The sequence below is a fragment of the Apus apus genome, chromosome 7 (assembly GCF_020740795.1).
Source record: "Apus apus isolate bApuApu2 chromosome 7, bApuApu2.pri.cur, whole genome shotgun sequence".
Taxonomy (NCBI): Eukaryota; Metazoa; Chordata; class Aves; order Apodiformes; family Apodidae; genus Apus; species Apus apus.
In genome coordinates this window covers 22,403,889-22,423,909 of record NC_067288.1, presented here as the reverse complement: position 1 = coordinate 22,423,909, position 20,021 = coordinate 22,403,889, and the positions used below count along the sequence as shown (strand labels likewise).

At 46.8% G+C, this 20,021-nt stretch overlaps 1 protein-coding gene across 1 annotated transcript; it reads right to left on the bottom strand.

The window, feature by feature from the left end:
* Position 1: 1 nt before the first annotated feature.
* RAD54L (RAD54 like) lies at positions 2–18,288 on the bottom strand. The gene is made up of 17 exons (XM_051625700.1): positions 18,283–18,288; positions 16,821–16,940; positions 16,018–16,078; positions 14,148–14,283; positions 13,296–13,365; positions 10,576–10,864; positions 10,059–10,183; positions 8,088–8,238; positions 7,378–7,504; positions 5,234–5,308; positions 4,674–4,804; positions 4,457–4,567; positions 4,196–4,319; positions 3,806–3,884; positions 3,519–3,698; positions 2,060–2,223; positions 2–870 (listed from the first exon to the last, which is right to left on the bottom strand). The coding sequence occupies exons 1-17, from the start codon at positions 18,283–18,285 to the stop codon at positions 669–671; spliced, it is 2,148 nt and encodes a 715-aa protein (XP_051481660.1). The 5' UTR covers positions 18,286–18,288; the 3' UTR covers positions 2–668.
* Positions 18,289–20,021: the final 1,733 nt, after the last annotated feature.

The following is a 20,021-nucleotide window of genomic DNA, read 5'->3' as shown; positions in this document are numbered from 1 at the left end:
ATGTACCAAAGTGTGAATTTTATTTACTGGCTTGTAATGATCTGATCTAATTAAAACACTCTGCTAGATCAGGGAATCCTGCCCATAACAAAGCAAGTGGTTTTAGAAATAGTTACTTTACTAGAGCCTGATTTCCTGCGCCTGCATGATCTTTCAGGACAGGTGTTTATACAACCTGAAATTTGTTTCCCTCATGAATCCTTTTGCTCTTGAGTAATCAGCAAGATTCACAATTCACAACAGAAATGGATGCTGCAAGTTTCTGATTAGGAGCTGTAAGCCATAGCTGTCAAGGGAGAAAACATGACCTAGCACATCAAGTGCTAGAAAACTGGCTTCACTTAAACCTGAAGACAAGACTTGGCACAGACACCCAACAGCACGAGAACCAGGGCTGAATCCAATCAAGCACACAAGGTCCAGGTATTCCCAGTCCCCAAAGGGCTGTTTTTCAGGCACACAATACAACAGCAGAGAAAAAACCATGAACTCCTTGCTGTTGCAGCAGACTGACCAATGCCTCTCAGAAACCACGCTGTTCTGCTATTCCACAGCTACACAACAATCCATCAAGTACTGCAACCCACTGCCCCTTTCCTCTGAAGGGATTGAAATGGGGTGTTCTGCCACAGCAGCCTGCCCTCGCCCCCACAGGGGGCAGTAACCTGTTAGGGAATCCCTCGCTGCTCCTCATGGGAGTGATGATGAAAGGTGAAGGTGACAGCAGCATCCCACGCAGCCTTCAGCACAGAGTCCTGCAGCCCCCGCTTATCGGCACAGTGGTTCCACTGGGAGAGGTCAGAGGTACAGTCGGACCCCTCAGGAGGGGGCCGTACCTGGTGGCCGTTCACACAGCGACGACACTTGATCCTGGAACAAAGCCAGCATGAGGTCAGTGCAAGGTTCCCCAACTTCTTTAGCACACGGGTTGCAGCCCAGTAACATCTGGATTAACACCCCCTCCCCTGCAACTCTGACAACTGGATTTTCAGACAGGATTAATTACTAACATTTATATACGCAACCACCTCCTGGCATATGTGACAGATGAGGAATGACTCACATTTTGGAAGCCCTGGGGTTGTGTTTCTAAGGGCACTTCCCCTCCATGTTTACCTATGTGGGAATGATCCAGCAGGACCTGGAGGAAGTTCAAGAGGAGTTTCCCCTGAAAGGTGTGCAATGTTGCTTAGAGTGGACCTTGACGGAACACCCCTACTGCTATCAGATTCTTAGCACTGCATCAGGCTTCCTGAGTTCAAGGGAGTGCACGGTGCTCAAACTGCTCCACCCTGGCTCCCACCATGGCCACCAGATTATGCTCAGGCTGGTTTGGAGATGCCCTACTAAGCTGCCAGTAAGGAGACCAAAGAGCAGCAGCAGCCCTGCCAGCAAAGCTCGTTGCCATGCAGACAAGATACCCACACAGAGCTAAGCTTAGAGTCAGCTTAAAACTAATCCTTCTCATTTCTTGCCTGAACTAAGAATCTTAACTTTCACAGTGAATGATTTTCCAGCACTCCCTGTCCTCTTTCTGGTGGCTACAATACTACAATGTCAGCGATGGAGGAGAAGGGCAGACAATGGAGAAGATTAATTTAGTCCCCAGAACAGCACATGGATTGGCCTCATGAATTCTTAGCTGATGGAGTAGCCCTGGCAGTGGAAGAAGCTCAGCATTTGGAGACCATAAACCTTCAGGAGAGTGGCAAGGAAGGACAAAACTGGGCTCCACCAATTTGAACAGCTCTGATCAATTTATCTCTTTTCATTCTTTTTCATTCTTTTTCATTTCATGTATTTCACAGCCTACAAACACAGGCAGCAACAAGTTACTTTACTCACTTGTTCAGCCAGCACCGCTTTTCTAAGACAACAAAAAGGGAGGAGAGCAACAAAGTGCTCATCTCCAGGTGGTTAACAGCTTTGAAAAACAGAGACACTTGAGGCCTTCTCTTCCTGAGCTCCCTCCTGCTGCCAAGGAACCCCAAATCCCTGAATTAAACTGTGGAGTGTTTTTTTTTCCTGACCTCATCCATTAGTTATTCAGTGTACTCACTTGTCATGGGTGTCACTGGTGGTGGTTTCATTCAGCGTGAAGAGCTCCTTCAGCTCCCCAAGTGAGAAGTGCCTTTCTACATCCTGCTCTTCATCCACCACACAGCTGCTGAGAGCCTTCTTGTGGGTCTGGCGCTGGAATATCTTCTCCTCTATGGTCCCTGTCTACAGGAGAGACAGTCAGAGACAAAGCACAGTTGGGACACTCAAGGAGCACTGCACTGGGGAAGTGTCATGGATCAAATGGCAGCAGCTGCCAGGACCATTTAGTTCCTTGCCAGACCAGCAGAAATGATGGGCAAGTTTTATTAGCTGCACTCCAGCCATGTCCAAATTTGGTTGCTGATCTAACCCAATTTTGCTTCTCTTGTCTTCAACTGCAGCTACAGGTGTGGATCCAATAGAGACATGGATGAGGAGGAAGAGGTGGAGCTGCCACTTGTGCTGACAGGAAGGGGAAGTACCTGAGCAGCTACAGCCACTCCTTGACAAAAAAACCCAAACACAACCTCCCACAAAAACAGCAACCAGCACCAGCCCTGAGTGACATGAGCATCAGCATTATTTGCTGCTTCACTGACACACCAATCAATCACAACCCGCTGTGTGGAGGGAGAGGAGGAGAGAGGGGGGTGATAAGTCATGATTTGCAGTCTGGTTTCCTAGTTGTAAAATCAAAGGAGCTCCCTGCTTCCAGGTGCAGGCAGGTCAGAGAAAAAGTGGAACACTTAAAGAAAAGATGGACAAAGAACATCTGTCCCGTTTCCCACAGTTGGCAAAGTAAAATGGTAATTGATCAATGAACACAAGCTTAAAAAAAAAGACCAAACCCAAACAAAAAATCCAAACTGACACAAAAAAAAATCTCAGTCTGAACTAATGAGAGGTGAAGGTGAACAAAGCCGAGAGGGGATACTTCTGAGCAGTAATCATTACTGGCACTGCTGGACAAAGTGTTACAGTATCCTAAAAATCCTGGTCTCCTTTGTGCTTTTCCTTTACAGAGCAGCTACCCCACTTGCTGACTGGCAGCTCTATTCCAAAAGCTGCTGCAATTCTGGGAATGTACTTGCTGTTTATTAAGTACACAGACACCCAACCAGCACAGACTGCAGCCAGACTGAAAAACAGTAACTTTGGCATCAGACACCTCAGGAAATTACATAAATCAGATGGCTAAATTATTTAAAATCAGCATTTTATCTGGAAAGCCACAGCTGCTTCTATTTCTCAGAAGCTCATCACCATTAGAAACCAAAGCCTATAGCAATGACCCCCTCAGCTTGAACCTTCAAGGTTTTCCGTGGCAACACATCTAAGGGCAGGAAGCAATTAAGTTCCAATCAATTCTGGCCACCAACACAAAAGAATTCTTGCCCTTCTGGTCCCAGTCACAGCAGCTGCAGTCTGGGCTACCACCAAGAACTCCATGTGGAGGAGGTAGTGAAGTTAAGACTCACTGAAAGCAGTCGGTAGATGTAGCATGTCTTCTTCTGGCCATCCCGCCACACGCGAGCCATGGCCTGCTCATCATTAGCTGGGTTCCAGTCTGGGTCAAACATAACCAGTCTGTTAGCCCCGATCAAATTCAAACCACAGCCACCAGCTTTGCTGCTTAACATGAAGATAAACTCAGGGCTCTGTGGAAAAAGGCAGGCTCAGATTAAACTCCAGAGGCAGCCATATTTTCACTCACAGCATTCAGAACTGGAAGGAGATCTGCTCACTTCTGGCAGGTTCTACTTACTGAGGGGCTGTTGAATCGCTCCACAATCTTTGCTCTCTTCTTGATGGACATGGTGCCATCCAGACGGACATATAAATACCTAGGATATACAGCATTTACTACAGTCAGACTGCTGCCATCTTCAGAGCATCCTACTTGAAAAACATTCACAAACAGCCTTGTAACAAGAGCCTTGGCTTTAGGAGCTTCTGTGGAGGGCCACAGCCTTTCTGCTGAGTGACCCTGGTCACCAAAGCACAAGCCACATCAGTTCCAATTTAGGAGTATCTGAGGTAGAAAAAAGATCTCAAGTTCCTGCTGACAGAAACTTTAAAAATAGGCAGTTTTGTTTACAGTGTGGGCTGCAAGTACAACCTTGCAGGATTAAACACATGAAACCCAAAGACAAACCTTCTGTTCCTGCAGAGCTTTTCAAACAGGTCCAGTGTCTGAGTGTAGTTAGACACTAAAACCACTTTGTCATTACTGGTGCTTTTTGTAACAGCAAGGATGTAGTCCAAAACCAGCATCTTTCCTAGGTAAAAAGGAAAGAAGAAAGTTAGAGCAGTTCCAAAATTCCAGACCTTGCAGGGGCACTTGGGAAGATGCTAAATACGGTCTCATGGCTGCCTATGTTAGACAGCACAGTTGTACTGTTGAGTTCCACAGTACCGGAAAGCTGAGGCTCCACAGATTTGGTGCTGTAGCCAGCAGGAAACAATTCCAAGGCTCCCATAAAACCTTCTTCCTCTTCCACACACTTATCATGGATTAGAGCAGGGTCTGGAGAACAAATAGATCTCAGAGACTGTGGAGTGCACAAGGAAGACCCAAAAAACCACACCAACAGTGCAGAAACCAAACCCGTTACATGAGTAGAACAACTCACGGTTGCAAAGCTTCTTCAGGGAAGTGATGGAAGAGAGAGATGAGACACTGATTTTGCCCTCCTTCAGCTCCTCCACTGGCTTGGCTTGCTTCAGGAAGTTCTTATACAGCTCAGCCTGCAGAGGTGTCAGCCTGAAACAGAACAAGAGCCCTGCTGTCTCAGCCTGCTCCCAAACCAACTCCATCCTTCCTCTTTCATCTACACAGTCCTTTCCTTTTAGCTCCAGTGTCCCAGTTTTCAAGCTAAAGCACGGACAGCCTAGAACTGCCTCCAAGGCTGATGGCAGAGCATTGACAGCTCAACCCAGAACTGGAAGAGAAGCAGGCAGATATTTTGCACATCTCAGGACCCTGCTGTACACAGCTGCCCAGGGCATGCCAGCTGGCTGGCAAAACCACTAGTTGTGAGCTGTCTATCCCTGCTTCAGGAGGAAGAACAACATTGCTACAATCTTTCCTAGAGGGAAGCAGCTGCCATAAGCATTAAAGGTATTTTTGCAGGCTTTTAGTCCCTCCTGTTTCTTCTCCTTTTTCCCAGGCACAGTACAAGCCTTTCAGTACCTGCAGCAGACCACCTGCTCAATCTTCACTGGCAGGTATTTGGAGAGGATATCTGAAGTTCTTCGGATTAAACATCTGCAGGGAGAGAAATGAAGATCAGATGCTTGGATGACATAGAAACTGTTTTATCAGTATTATTCCTCACAAGCTCAAAGACCCTTTGACATTTCATCTCCAAAAACCTGTGACAGTCCAACACATGGCAAAAGCCAGGCATTTACCATTGACATGAAGCCAGGCTAAGAGGATCCATCAGCCCACGCTATAGAGCCCAGTGTAACCCCATCTGTGTGAGGCTTCCATATTTGGTTAATGAAATCAGAAGGGACCAGATATCATCCCACCTAACAGAGTCCAGTCCTTTACAAGAGAAACTCAGCTCTTCCTCAGACTACCAACAGCATCCTCAACTTGAGCTACAACAGCTCAGTGGAATGGACAGCAAACAAGGACAAGCTTTAATCAGCACAGTCTACAGACATAATCCAAAGTACACACAGGCAGCTCCCCATGTCAGTAGTCATCCTCAGCCAAGACGGGGTCATTGTCTGGCCCAAGATATCAGCAAAGGGCATACATCCTTTGGGGGCCTAGAAACGCCCCATGCAGCAGTTCTACCACACTGTAGAAAAGATGGGATGGGCTAGAAAAAGTGCTCAGCTGAGCAACCAGAATAAGAAAGAGGTGCAGAAACCCAGTTCTGCCAGGAAATGTCAAAAAGATGATGTTACGAAACCCTTCGAAGAAAGACAGCAGGGATACATTAAAGCCTCAAAATCTGCCTTTCTGTTAAAGAAAGGAATAATCTGGTCTCCAAACCTGTAAGCAGTATGAAGAAAAGTAACAGGCTTAAACTGCAGTAAGGAAGATTTGTGTTACACGTTAAGAGCATTTTCTAATTGCAAAGGCAGTGATGCTCTGGAAAAGGTGTCCTGGGGAATTTTTAAGGTCTTCAGTGCTGGGTGGCAGTTAAGTAAGGAATGGTTTAGGTCTAACACCTACCTGGGGACAACAAGATGGATTAGAGGCCTTTTCCATGGCTCTTCCAACCTTACACCTATGATTCCACATATCTCTGCTTCACTGCCTTATTTGTAATTCCTACCAAATTAAACCAATTCACCTGCTACTACTTATGTGTTTCATTCTCCCTATTTATATACATGACTTGCACAATAAAGCACACAAACCTTGACACACCCAGGTACATTTTTATACCCCTTTTATGTCAACTATAAAAAGAAATAAATGCACCTCAAGAAGGAATAAGCTTTTTTCCTCCTAATCATTCCTTTATCTTTGGCTTCTGCAAGCCAGCCTGACTCAAGGTCAGGGCTGTCTCTATAGAGAGGCTGTACTCAGTGTGAAATTCCATTTACCATTATTATGAACTGCAGGACTGTATTTGTGATGGTTGCAAAAATTTAGATTAAGAATAAAAAAATATGAAGACAACAGCAATTCTGAGAATTCGAAAGTCTCCAGTAAGAATTCTTATAAAGAAAGAAGTGATTGGCAGCAGATGTGGATAAATCAATTATATTCACAAACAGAAAACAAACTAGGTTTAAACAAATAGCAAAATGAGACAGCTTTTTCATCACAGAGGTGCTTCTTGGAGATCAAAAGTCACATCTCTGACACTAGTAATCGAATCTCATCAGCCCCAGAGCCAGCAGGGCTATGGAAGTGTGAACAGGACACTTTTGTGACTTAGGCAATCACCAGCAGAGCTGAGTGACATTTCTTATAGCCTCTATATGCCACTCAGCAGCTGGGCTGGACAGGTCTCAAGTTTGACCCAGTCAACACTGTAGCTATGTTAATAAAAATAAAAGGATGCCTCCTTACCATTCAGATCCCAGAGAAAAACAGAAACATAAGAGTCAAATAATTATTTGGTATCTTAATACATTTGCTTTGGGGTGACTGCAGCCAACTGTGCCATTTCAGTGGGCTATTTTTCAGACTAAAACTATATACTATGTAGATTTCTTAGGTAATAAATACTTGCACAGTCACTTACTGAACAGATGTAACTGTCAAGAGAATTCATTACAGCTACAACTGTAATTTGGAAAGATACCAGTGTACACCAAGGGTTGATGCAGAAGTTCTGCAAGGAGGAGAAGGATTAAGTTCACCTGTTCACGATGCTGATCAGCTCTTTAAGCCTCTCTTCTCCTTTGTGTCGTTCAGCTTCACTTGCATCTGCATCTCTGCCTTTCAAGATGGGAATTTCAAAATGTCTTTTAAATTCCTGTGCAGTCCCTACACAAAGCAGAAATGAAAAGGTAACAACTACTATCAAATAACCTTTGATCAGTATCCCACAGCCCCAGTTGATGCACCACAAGCTTGGGGCCCAGCAGATAAAACAAACTCTTATCCCATCAGTATAATTTGTTTTCCTTTCTAGTCAGAAAAGCGTGTGAAACAAATAAGGTAAATCTGTACAACAGTAATTTTGTACTCCAACAACAATGCACTACTAAAGGTCATACAATTTTAGTTAAACCTCAGTCCAGTCAGGCATGCACTGTTTTTGCTCATATTCCAGCCGCTGTTTCTCCCAGGTTTTATCCTTGCAAACAACTGCATGCATGCAGCTTTGCTGGCAGGAGTTACAGTATTAACCTCATCTCAGAAAGAAAAAACTCGAAGTATGAGCTCTGATGAGGTACAGCCTCTAGAACAGGGGACTCTGATCCAGACTGACAAACTGAAGGAGAGTAAGTCTCCAACTTGTACACGACCTTTCCTCTCACAACGTCTTGGCTGCTGCTTTTGCTGGCACTGGAGCCCTTGCCAGCAACTTCCACTCCGTCACATCTCTCACACATTAACCTCTTACCTAGGATGCCAGAGTTGACAAAGTGCACCAGGCTGAAATATTCAAGCAGGTCGTTCTGAATGGGGGTGCCTGAGATTAGGACTCGTCGAGGTGTATTTAAGTTGTTGAGAGCCTGGTATGTTTGGTTTTCAGAATTCTTCAGCCTATGGCCCTTTGAAAAAAGAAAACAAGGAATGAAGGTGACAAATGCAGTGGTCCTGGTGGGAAGCAGATTGGAGATCCTCATCAACACTGACACCCACAAGGCATCTCACCACTCTTCCCATTCCCAGTAGTGGACTACATGCTGGATGTGTGTGTATTCCACTGTCACAACAGACTTCTTGCAAGTGCAAGAATGTGATGGGAAACCTGAAGACATTATGTGGAAAAACACAACATCACAAGCTTCCCAGACCATTAACATCTAAATGACACCCAAGCAAAAGGGCCTACCATGAAAATAACCTCCAACACATGGTCTAACTACAGGAACTGCTTCCTGTTCAAAGACAGGGACATTTTTAGCTGCCAACACTAGGCACCAAACCCTGGACCAGTAACATTGCATCATCCAAGGTCAAGATCACATGCCACTCAGATCACCTATATCCAGGATTTCCAGGCCTTTGCACACTAATAAAAAGATGTTCTGCACCTCTTACACGGGTAATCTGGATACAGGCCTCATTTCCCATGCCTGGGAAAAGTAAATTTATTAGCATCTGAGTGCTATACTGTAGGACAAAGCTTAAGTGATGAGATGTTTTTCACACCAGGCCATTCCAGAGTTGAGTGTTTATTTGGAGCATACAGAAGGCATAAAGCCAAGGACCTGCATTCTCACCATCTCTGGCTACTGACCCCCTCCCAGGGACACTGAGAGGTGTGGGCAGTCATGGACTTAGTAGACAGAAGGTAGATGGGAGTTACACTTGTGAGGATGCTCTTTTTCAGCTCCTCTCAGCACTGCTCCAGCAAATACAAAACCGAACCACTGGGTGGCACCACTATTTCACAAATCCCCTGTAACCGGGAGCAGAGGACACCTCAACAGCGGCTGAGGCCCCCTGCTTGATCGTTTCAAGAAGGTAGAGGGCATTTGTTTGCTTTCGTCCTTCGGAGCACCTCTGGCTCTTGCCACTGATAACCACAAATCGAAAACGATAAATGAAAAAAAACCTCCGTTTCAGCCACGTGAAAGCAGAGCTTGACAACACAGGCTTGGCAAAGCTAGATCCAGCAGTCAGCGAGCAGGGAGTCAAGCCAGGTTTGTCTCTTCTTGAACAAGAAACACGAGGTAACTTCCTCACCCAGCTCTCCTACCGCTGCCCCAAGCAGGAGACTATAGCAAGGGGAAGAGTGTCCCACCCCAGGAGTACCCTTCAAACTTCCCCACAAGCACAATATAAGATGGCCAGATGAAGTGGCTGACAGAGGACAACACTACACACAAGAGCATGCTAAATCACAGAATTCAGGTTGGGAGAGACTTCAGGATTCTCCAGTCCAACCTCTTGCTCAAAACAGAGCCACATTAAAAATTACTGGGCAGAACATGAGGCCAGACCAGGCAAAAAGCACTGTAGAAAGCACTTCAGCAAAGGCAGACACAAACTTATGAAAACGAGATCAGTGAGCCAGGGCCCTACCACCTTCTACAGCCTCTTTCAGAGTGGACCTTCTTTCTGCTATGTATTTCACATAGAAGTTCCTAGCAGGTGCCTCCAGCCCCACCAGGGACCTTCAAAGTGACCACAGTTACCACCACCTAGATTTTCTTCATATCTCATCTTCTGAAAACACCCTCTCTTGTTCAGGCTCACCCAGTATGGATGAGCCAGCTACCCAGACCCTCTCAAACACCAACAGGTGCTGTCCACAGCTAAACCTTGTTTCCCCATCCTCCCCCCCTTTAAGAAAGCAGAGCCAGTTTTGCCCAGATTTCAAGAAAATATCAGGAACAGATTGTTCTTAAAGATTCCCCTGTACCTCATCACATATGACCAGCCCAACACTGCCCTTCTGTAATGCCTCAGCATGGAGTCGGAAGGTCTCATAGGAGATGATCAGGATGGGTGAAGGCACTCGCAGGCCACGCTGGTTCATAAAGCCAACTGCAGATGGAAAAGGGGGAAAGGAAAAAAAGAGGAATGAGGGAAACTAATAAATAAAAAAAAAAGGTTCAAGCTCTGTAGTAAACACTTTAGCCTTAAAAAAAAATATAGGAAAACCTGTTTCAATTGCTCTGTAGCATCCCTTCTACCCACATACACCCATGCTTCTTTTCCCACAGCTATCTTCACTTCCATCCTCCTCCCACCTCTGCCCACTCCTTTCCTGGCTTCTGGCTGGAGCAACGAAGAGGCACTGGGACTTAAACACAACTGGACTTATTATTCCAAAATATCAGCTACTACCAATATGCAAGGACCTGATCTAAACACGTTAGTGGAGAGACTTTGATCAGTCTCTAGCGCTCTAGTGACATTTGCAACCATTTCTGTACCTAGTTTACGGTCAATCTCTTCTTTGGAGCCTCCATCAATGGCCAGCGGTTGGATCCTTCCCCCCAGCCATTTCTCTACTTCATTGTACCAGTTTCTCACCAGGCTGGAAGGTGACACCACCATGGCTTTCTCAATTTCAGGTTTGCAGTCCGGACTTTGCCGGAGGAGCGTCCACATGAGCGTGATGCACTGCAGGGTTTTGCCCAGCCCCATTTCATCTGCCATGATACAACCATGACTCCCAGGGATCCGCCGGCTCGTCACACAGTCCCAGAGGAATTTCACCCCCTGCCAAAAAGAATTGTTTTCTCAGAGCAGGATGACAATTACAGCTTCATTACTACAATGCATGGGACTGATATTACGACAAACAGCCAATCTGTGTAGCACATCCCTGGGGACAGGCAGTGCTCTAATGAGACAGAGGAAAGTCACCAGAGATACAGCTAAAAATCCAGCCACATCTGGTTTGGAACAACATGACTGGTGCCAACATGTACCTCATAATAACATGCACGAAATCTTGCTACATTTTAACTGTACAATTATAACTAGCTTCCTGATACAAATTCCTAGAAATTTCTACCCTTGGTTGCATTAGATAGGCCCAAGACATCAGCTAACCTGCATCCATCACTGCAAACAGGTTAATCATCTTAACACCCAATCAGGTATTTTTAAAAACACAGAATCAGATAACAGAATTGTTCCTGCTGCCTGATTAACTCTCAGAATAACCTCTGCAGCCCTCATCGCTTCTGCCTAGAAGTGCAATGACTCACCTCAGCACTCAAGGTCCAAACCAGATTTAGCTTCAGAGAAGACATAAGGCTGAGGTTATAGCCCACATCACATGGTGGGAGAAGAGCTCAGCCCTGCATTAGGCTCTATCACATCACTTAGACAGATAAAAGGGGAAAACAGAAAAAAAAAAAACCCTCTGCAAAATGTTCCTTTATCATGTGATGAGAGTCAGAGAAATCCAGGCCATTGTGCTGGGAACATACAAGCTCCTTGCATTGTGCCAACAGAGCAGAGACTGAGGGACACAACTGGAAACATACTTGGCCAGATACACCCCTCTGTGCTACACTACTCAGGACTAGAAGATGGAACACCTTCACTTGTCCCTTCAAGCCCTTTTCTTTCCTTCTTAGGCCCTTAACAAGAGGTTAATGAAGTTTATTTAAGCCAGTCGAACAACTATCGACATCATTACTGACTAAAAAGAGTCTATTTGGCTGGTGATCCAGTTGGGTAACCTCCTAAAAACTGGGTAAAAGACATGGCAAAGACAGAGAAAAGCTGTACAACAGTGTGGAAGAATCACCTCCATAAAGCAGCACAGCAATCTTAGCAGGCAAAGACTTAACAGTCAGAGCAGAACAGACTGCTGTCAAAAACCAGAGATCGTGCCTAGGACACCAACATAACTATCATTACTTGACAAAAGCACCACTAGGCAGTATCTTACCCAAAAAGAGAGTGCCTTCAGCTATGGAGCCAGAGTCGAGCATTACACCAGGTCACAGGTTCAGTACCAACTCTCAGATAAAAGTACAAACTAGAAGCAGCCTACAGCACCCTCAGAGCCACCTGAAGATCTCCCAGACAGGGGACACATCAGCTTGACCTACTTAGCCTGCAAGATCAACAATCACAGCTTTCATCTGTGCTGCCTCTAGGCTTAATTGATAATATACTGCATCTGTGATGAACTTCAAACTGTCAAGATACCTATGTTAGATCTTGGAGGATCAGTGCACACTGCTCTGCTCTTGTGATGTTGCACATATTTGACACCCCATGTTTTTCAGCAGCCTCCACTGGTGAATTCCAAATCTACAGAGGTCAGGGACAGCACCCACCTACAAAGCGTAGCCTCCAAATAAAACACAATGAAGCAGGAATCTACTCCACACTGTGTTGGGAACCATAGTGCTAGAGAAAAGAGCTTCAGTGTTTCCTGGCTCAAAGACTGCAGATCCAATTAATCCTGCTGACAAGCAAAACACAGTGGTGGACAGCCTGTCCTGCCCAACTCAAGACTGTGCTGTAACGTAACTGATTGCAACTATATCCCATCACCTTCCACACCGAGTTCCACTTGGCAAGGTGACACGTACAGACTTCTGATAAGTAAAGGCTGAAAGTAAACTTTCAGCCCTGACCCTGCAAGATCCCATCTCTCTGCAGAATCTGGTCTTTTCCTAAGGTATCATTGCTGACACAAAAGTCAGCCAATGTGCCTCTCTAGACCTGTGCAACCAGTGCACAACACTCATAGAAACTCCCCAGTTTCCCCTATTCAGCTGGCCTGACCTACAACCCCACAGGGAACACACCTGTGCACTAGGCTGGGAGTGCTCTGACTGCTAGATCAGAGGCAAGAGGAAAAAGTTCTTACCCATAAGAAAGCAGTGAAATTGCCACATTTTTAAGGACAAACAGGACTGTTGCAATAATCCCAATATGTCCTCTTGCTTAACACAGGACAGAGAATATTTACAGCATTCAGGCCTCTTAAGAGGATGAATAAAACAAGTATTTCACTTCGCTTTTGTGACAGACTAGAGTCTGTTAGACTGTCACAGACTGTTAGTCTGAGGTCTAGGTAACCCTCACAGCTGGTAAGTTACAACTGCAGCAGAGGAACTGCAGCTTTTTTAAACGCACTGAGTCCTCCAGCCATACACTCAGGTCCCAATGGAAAACTTACTTCTCTCTGATGGGGCCGCAGAACACGGCTAAGGACAGGATCCACCACAACATGGACAGGTGCTTTGTCCCTGCAGGAAGCAGTCAAGGAAGAAGACAGTGTGATTAATGAACTTGCACAGCATATGTTTAGTTTTTCTAAATCTCTCTGCTATACTGAGGACTCCCCAGTGGCATGAGTGAAGCAACAGCCAACAAGAAAGTGAAAAATGGATTAATTCAGTTTAGAGAATGAGGTCACAGAGACCTGGGCTACAATCTAAAACATGAGTGAAACAATGTACTTGGGCTGTGGTTAAAACAATGGCAGAATGTGGTTCAGAGACACAGTTAAGAAGTCATTATTATTTCTCCTGTTTCAATAACAATACTGTAACAGAATAAGTGGAGAAAGGAACTCCTTCCTCTGTCCATGAAGATCCAGCTGACAGTCCTTTTAAATTATAACAACAGCACAGAAGGAACTACCTAAGAATAAAAACCACTAGGCAGCCTAACATTTGACTGTCAGTCATCTCCTTTTGCTTGTCCCTAGATGCTGAGGTTTCCTAACAACTAAGGCATAAGATTTTCTAAGCAGCTTCTCCATGTGTGCATCCTCATTCCCTACAACAGGTTTAAATTTTTGATGAGTGGGAGATGAAATAGCCTGTGGAAAAGCACAAACAATGCAACATGAGGACATTCTTTCTTTGATTGTTACCATATTTGAATCAAATCAGAGGCAGAATACTTGGAACCAGACTTCTCTTGATGTTTAGACCCCAGCTCAGGCACATTTGGGAAGAAAGCACACAAACCTATATGTAGAAGGAGGTCAGAGCTGAAGCATTTATGCCAGGTGATGACTCACTTGTCTATTTTCAGCTGGTCGTGGGCACTCAGCAGCGGGGGCTCATACAGAACCAGAGCTCCTTCCTCAAAAGGGTCGTGGAGAGGACTCCTCAGCCCTGCCCGTCTGATACCCAGTGCGCGCAAGCCCAGCGGCCCTGAAAGTAAACAGAGGAACAACTCAAAGAACAGCTTCTTCCTGGAAGAAAGTAGAGCTTTGCAAAAGAGCTTGATTATGTTAAGTCAATTAATTGGGTGCTGGAGTAGAGATGCAGGCACAGCTGGTGCAGACAGCAAACCCACACGGGACAGTTGCTTGGCAGCACTCTGCCAGCACACAGCAAGTAGCTCTGCAGCAGGAAAGAATACAGTGAAGGAGCAGAGGCAAAGCTGGAGCAATGGCACTGCCCACCACATTGGGTGCACCAAGCTAGGCATGACTGGGTGCAGCAGATGCCATATATGCTGGTACACAACAGTATAAGCTGCCTTGGAAGGTGACTGATGGCTTCATCCCAGACCTGCACCACTGGCATCCAACCATAAAGAGGCACAATCTCTGGGCATTGGAGCTACTCCCAGTACCCAACAAACCTGGTTCTTTTCAGTTTTTTGACAGACAAGCAGGGTTCCAGAATGTACCTCTGAACAACTGAATAAATACATTCCCATGTACATAGTATATACTGGGTCAAATTCTCTTTTTGGATCACCCAACCCAGACCTAGACAGAGTTGTATCTTTTATGCAAGGTCAGCAACTGATCTTTAACAGTGACAAAGTTTTACAGTATCACAGTTAGGCCAATACTGCCATTACCTACTCTAGGGTATTATTTTCTCTCTGCTGAGCAACAGTAGGTGTTTGGCCTTGGGGAAACAGAAACAAAGGAAGCAGAAACCAAGGAAGAGTTCCTTTTATTAGTATTATATTTTGATGTCACAGTTTCTAAATGGAGATGAACGCAAAAAGAACATGAGCAAAAATCCCTTTTCCCATCAAAACTCAGGCAGTGTGCTCCCAGGATTGATTTTGCCTGGGAAAGATTCAAGCAGAGCCAATTTGCCCACTGCTTGCTAAAGCTCCTTGCAAAATGAGGGTGTATCACAAGCTGAGGCACACATACACCAAGAAAAGAGCACGTAGAACTGCCTCATCTCCCCACTAAGAGAAGAAGATAACAGCCACAGAAAGCAGCTTCCCCAGTTAGAATTCTGTTTCAGTCTCCTGACAAATCTCTTTTCCACAAGCTTTGTCAAACTCTTTTGAGGCTTGTCATTTCATAGCCAGTGTCTGCTTACAGACATATTTTTATAACGGAAGTTTGAGTGAAACTGATTGATCTGCATTTGAGTTTTTCAGCTGGAGGGTAAAAGGGGAAGGAGGGAACAAGATCGGGCCCATTTTTTTTTCTGAGATACTGTGTTTAAAGCTGAGGCTTTAAACTTCAAAATTGCCTTGCTTTTAAGATCATTTTTGAGACTCAACACAACAAGCTACGTAGAAAGAAAACCTTTTCACCTACAGCCTTCTGCCTGTTAGTATCATTAGGGTATTATTTAGATGGTAAACCTCCATCCCTTAGAATTCATCTTGTTCCTGTATTTGCAATACGGTTTGCAATCTTCTGGCACTACATCAAATACATAGCAGTAGGAATACAAAATCCAATTCTGAAATGTAGGATTATCCAAACTAAACACTAGTATGAAATATGAAGACTTTGCTAATGTGCCAGTATTTTTCTCTCGGAATTAAGTCAAGATTTCTGGAACATACGCATCAGTGCAAAAAGTAACAATAATCCCCACAGATATATTTGACAGGCTTGAGCATCATCTGTTTTACCCGCATCAGTCAACACAGACAATCCTTAAACCTCCTCATCTTACCTTTATAGTTTGGAATGGGAACTTTGAAGGGCTTGGACAAAATGCTGCGGATAAAAGCCTCCTAGGAATTCAGAAAGAAAGCACATTTAAGTCTAAACCTGAGACTGCTCAAGAAGGCAAAACGAATACAATTTTCGATAATTCAATTTTGCCAAGTGCTGAGACTCCCTCTATTCAATCTATTCAAGCTTCAGCCCCAACTATTTTCAAGAATATCCAAAAGGAAGAAAGTAGCAAACCAGCACAATTCCCCCCACCAACTCTGCTTTTCAAGACTATTTTCCTTTGAGTTTTCTAATGCATGAAATTGATTTTTCTTAACTCCCATCTTCTCACAAATCCATTGACATTATTCACTCCTTTAAATGTTGTTGGTTCTCCCTGCCTTGGTAACTCAGTCAGGCAATTCATCTCCTGTAAAGAAGATGGGTTACTGCTGTAGGAACATCCACGCCAGGTCAGCATGCAGCCAGTCCACCACCTGATCTACAGCAGTGGAAGCCCATAGAGAACCAGGCAAGAAGACAGCACCTGAGCTCTCTGTGTGGAAAGCTATCCTGTGTAATGTCCTTCACCTAGACACCAAGGATGTCTCTTATTAAGGACTTCTGTTATAGAGTTCCCCCACCACACCTCCTTCAACCTTATTAAAGGGCTGGCGCTAGCAAAAGGTCTCTCCTAAAGGCTTTGTGTGTGTAGCACTTCCATAACTCTTGGGTCCATGGAAGCATTTGGCCTCCGTTGATGACTGAGCTCCATATGCAACTCACCTGCTATGGTGTGCTAGAAGTAACGCCACTTACATGCTGACTGCTATCCAGGCAGTGAGGCCTGTTGGTCAACTGAGCCAAGGGCTTCCGGAAAGGTGACCTGTAGCATTCTCCACTCTCTGCCTCACTGACGGGCTTCTGTCTCTTCCGAGTCTGAAAAACAGAATCAAAGCAAAACAACTCAAGGGCATCTGGTGAGACCAGAAGATAGATGCATCGCTGTCACACTCAGTAAGCACTTAACCACACAGACAATCCACCCAGCCAGCTGAGTATCTCTGAACAGACACAATCATTACTCATCCCCCACCGCCAAAAGACAGAGCCAGCAACACCACCAAGGTCACCGTGCCCTGAAGTTGAACATGCATGAGGGCTAAAATATTCCCCTAATTACAAAAATAGCTAACACCTTCCTGTCTGTAAAACAGCAGGCTGATCTGTATCAAGATTCATGCCACCCTGCTCCCCCTCCCCCTGAAAAAATAGCAGAAGGAAAAAAAAAGGAAGGGTCAATAGCATGGAACAAACTACACTGAAGTCCCCAGAGGTTCCCACACATCTGTTGTTATGCAGGCGAAAGGCCTCACGCTGAAACCTAAACTTCAGACACTCAGCAAGGTAAATAAGTCATTGTTCTGTTACTTGATTTAACACAGTCCTCTTCAGATTGAGGCATGGTTCTAACCACCTGCTGGCACTGAAAAAGGGAGCTGATGCAGAAAGCAATAGCTGAGACTCTTTGACCTGTGTGACACAGAACACAGTATCATAACCCTGTTTTGTCTTAAACATCTACCTATTCCTAGCTACTGCTCTCACAAAACACCCGGAAGCTCTCCTGGGGACAGCTTGTACCATAAAACCACGAAGCATCGTCTGCACACTACGAAGTTCTTCTGCCAGCTACACATCCTGACAGAAGTTTTCTCCCACCTGGTGCAAACGGAGTAAACTTGAGGCCTGGTCCTCAGTCCCCGGAAGAAGAGGCCACGACAGCCGCCCCTCAGCCCCAGGGACTGACTCGGGCAGCGGCCCCGCACCGCCTGCCTCCCGCACGGCCTCTCCCCGCACCGCCTGCCTCCCGCACCGCCTGCCCCCCGCACAGCCTCTCCCCGCACGGCCTCTCCCCGCACGGCCTCTCCCCGCACCGCCTGCCCCGCCCACGGCCGGAGAGGCTGCGGGGGTCCCAGCGGGCCAAGCCCACCCCAACCCCGCCTGGACAACCCCGGTCTCCAGGTCGAGAGGTGCGGGCGTTCCCCTTCGCACCGAGGCCGCCACACCCCAGGACCCGTCGCTCACCGCCCGGGGAGCCCGGCCCTTCTCCTCCTCCTCCTCCTCCTCCTCGTCGCCCGCCTTCCTCTTGGCCAGCTGGCTGGGGGCCAGGCTCCTCCTCTGGGAAACGGGGGACAACACACAGGCTGAGAGGGGCTGGCGGGGCCGGGGGGGGGTCACCGCGCACCCCGCAGCCCGGCCCCCCCCTCCCCGCACTCACCATCGCCTCACGGAAGGCGCGGGGCGGCGGTAACGGCCCGGCCGGCGCGCGCCGCGCGGGAGGCGGGAGAGGCGCGGGAGGCGGGAGAGGCGCGGGAGGCGGGAGAGGCGCGGGGCGGGCCCAGAGGCGGGGCCGAGCGCGTCCAGCCGCGGGCAGGGGTGGCTGGAGCGGGTGCGTTTTGGCGCCGTTTCCCGCAGCATTCACCCCGGGAAGCCGGCTGCCCGGGGCTTGGAGGGGCGGCCCCGGAGGGCTGCGCTGAGCGGGGCTGCGGCTGGTGCCACGGGCCTCGGTGCTGGGGCCAGGTCGCTTTACTGTCATTCTCAGTGGTCTGGACAAAGGGATCAGGGGCACCCTCGGGGAGTTCGCAGGTGACACCGGGTTGGGCGGGAGCGTCGATCCGCCTGAGGGTAGGAGGGCTCCGCAGGGGGAGCTGGGCAGGCTGGGTCGGTGCGGCAAGGCCAGTTGTATGAGGCTCAACACGGATCAACCCGCTTGGGTTCCAAGAACCCCGTGGAACGCTACAGGCTTGGGGAAGAGCAGCTGGAAAGCTGCCCAGAGGGACATCACCTGGGGGTGTTGGTTTGCTGCCGGCTGAGTAAGCCAGCAGCGTGCCCAGGTGGCCAAGGAGGCCGGCAGCGTCCTGGCTTGGATCAGCAACAGGAGCAGGAAAGGGATTGTCCCCCTGTGCTCAGCGCTGGTGGGGCCTCACCTCAAATACTGTGTCCAGTTTTGAGCCCCTCGCTATGGCAAGGGCATCGAGGTGCCGGAGCGTGTCCAAAGAAGGGCAGCAAAGCTGGTGAAGGATCTAGAAAAGAAGTCCAGGATGAAAAGCAAACTCAGAGCAGCAGCATTTTGAGTGTAGATTTCTTGTCTTTGAAAGAGGAGAGTGGCTAGTTTTGAGGAAAGAGCGAGGCTGTTGCTGCTCCATGGATCACAGCTGACATGATAAATGAGGACTGGTGCTCACCAAGCAATTTAAAGGACAGACTTTTTACAAATTGCAAAATCACAGCATTTTGGAGACATCCAGCTAAATTCTCCTTCTGGCTACACAGGGGAAACCCCAGACAACTCCATGAAATGAGTCAGGTCCTTGAATCCGTGCAATTAACTCTTCCATCGGTGGGCAGGGAAGGCACCCTCAAGATGAGATTCCCACAGAGCCTGTGATACAAGATGCGCCTCTCACAGGACTCTGAGCCTGTGGGTTCCTGGAGGCCTCAGTGGCTGACAGCATTAATAGATCTTGGGAAACTCATCAAATCTCCATCCAAATGCCATCCATGGAGCATCTGGGGACAGACAGGTAATGAAACATGGCCCTCAGTGCAGTCCAGCAGAGCAAACAAGTCAATATGAAATGCCCTGCAGGTCTTAAGAAGACTTTTGTCTTTCCTTCTTTCTCCAAAGAGGGAAAGAAGGGGAAAGATGGATTTCCCCTTTGTTTGTTGTTTCACAGGTAAACTTGGGAAATAAATGAAAAAAAAACCAACTTATTTCAGTCACTTCCAGTTGCACAGATAATGTTCTTAAACATCAAGAAACACAAAAAGCCCCTTTTGCAGTATTCCCACCTCAGTTACATACTGTTTTTCTATTCAAATTATTAAACATCTATGCCAGTACAGTTAGGCGCCTTTAAAACATGGACCATAAAAAAGACTGGATATAAGACAAAGCCAAATGTTTGCATCTGTAGAACATGAGGTATAAATGGGCACAGATTCCCTGTGGCCATT

Bases quoted from the DNA above. Each gene is read 5' to 3' on its own strand.
- RAD54L (XM_051625700.1), bottom strand. The intron at 14,284-16,017 runs GTAAGATGAGGA...GTTTACTTTCAG, and splicing joins TCCCATTCCAAACTATAAAG to GGCCGCTGGGCTTGCGCGCA. The intron at 13,366-14,147 runs GTGAGTCATCAC...TGCTTCCTGCAG, and splicing joins GACCAGCTGAAAATAGACAA to GGACAAAGCACCTGTCCATG.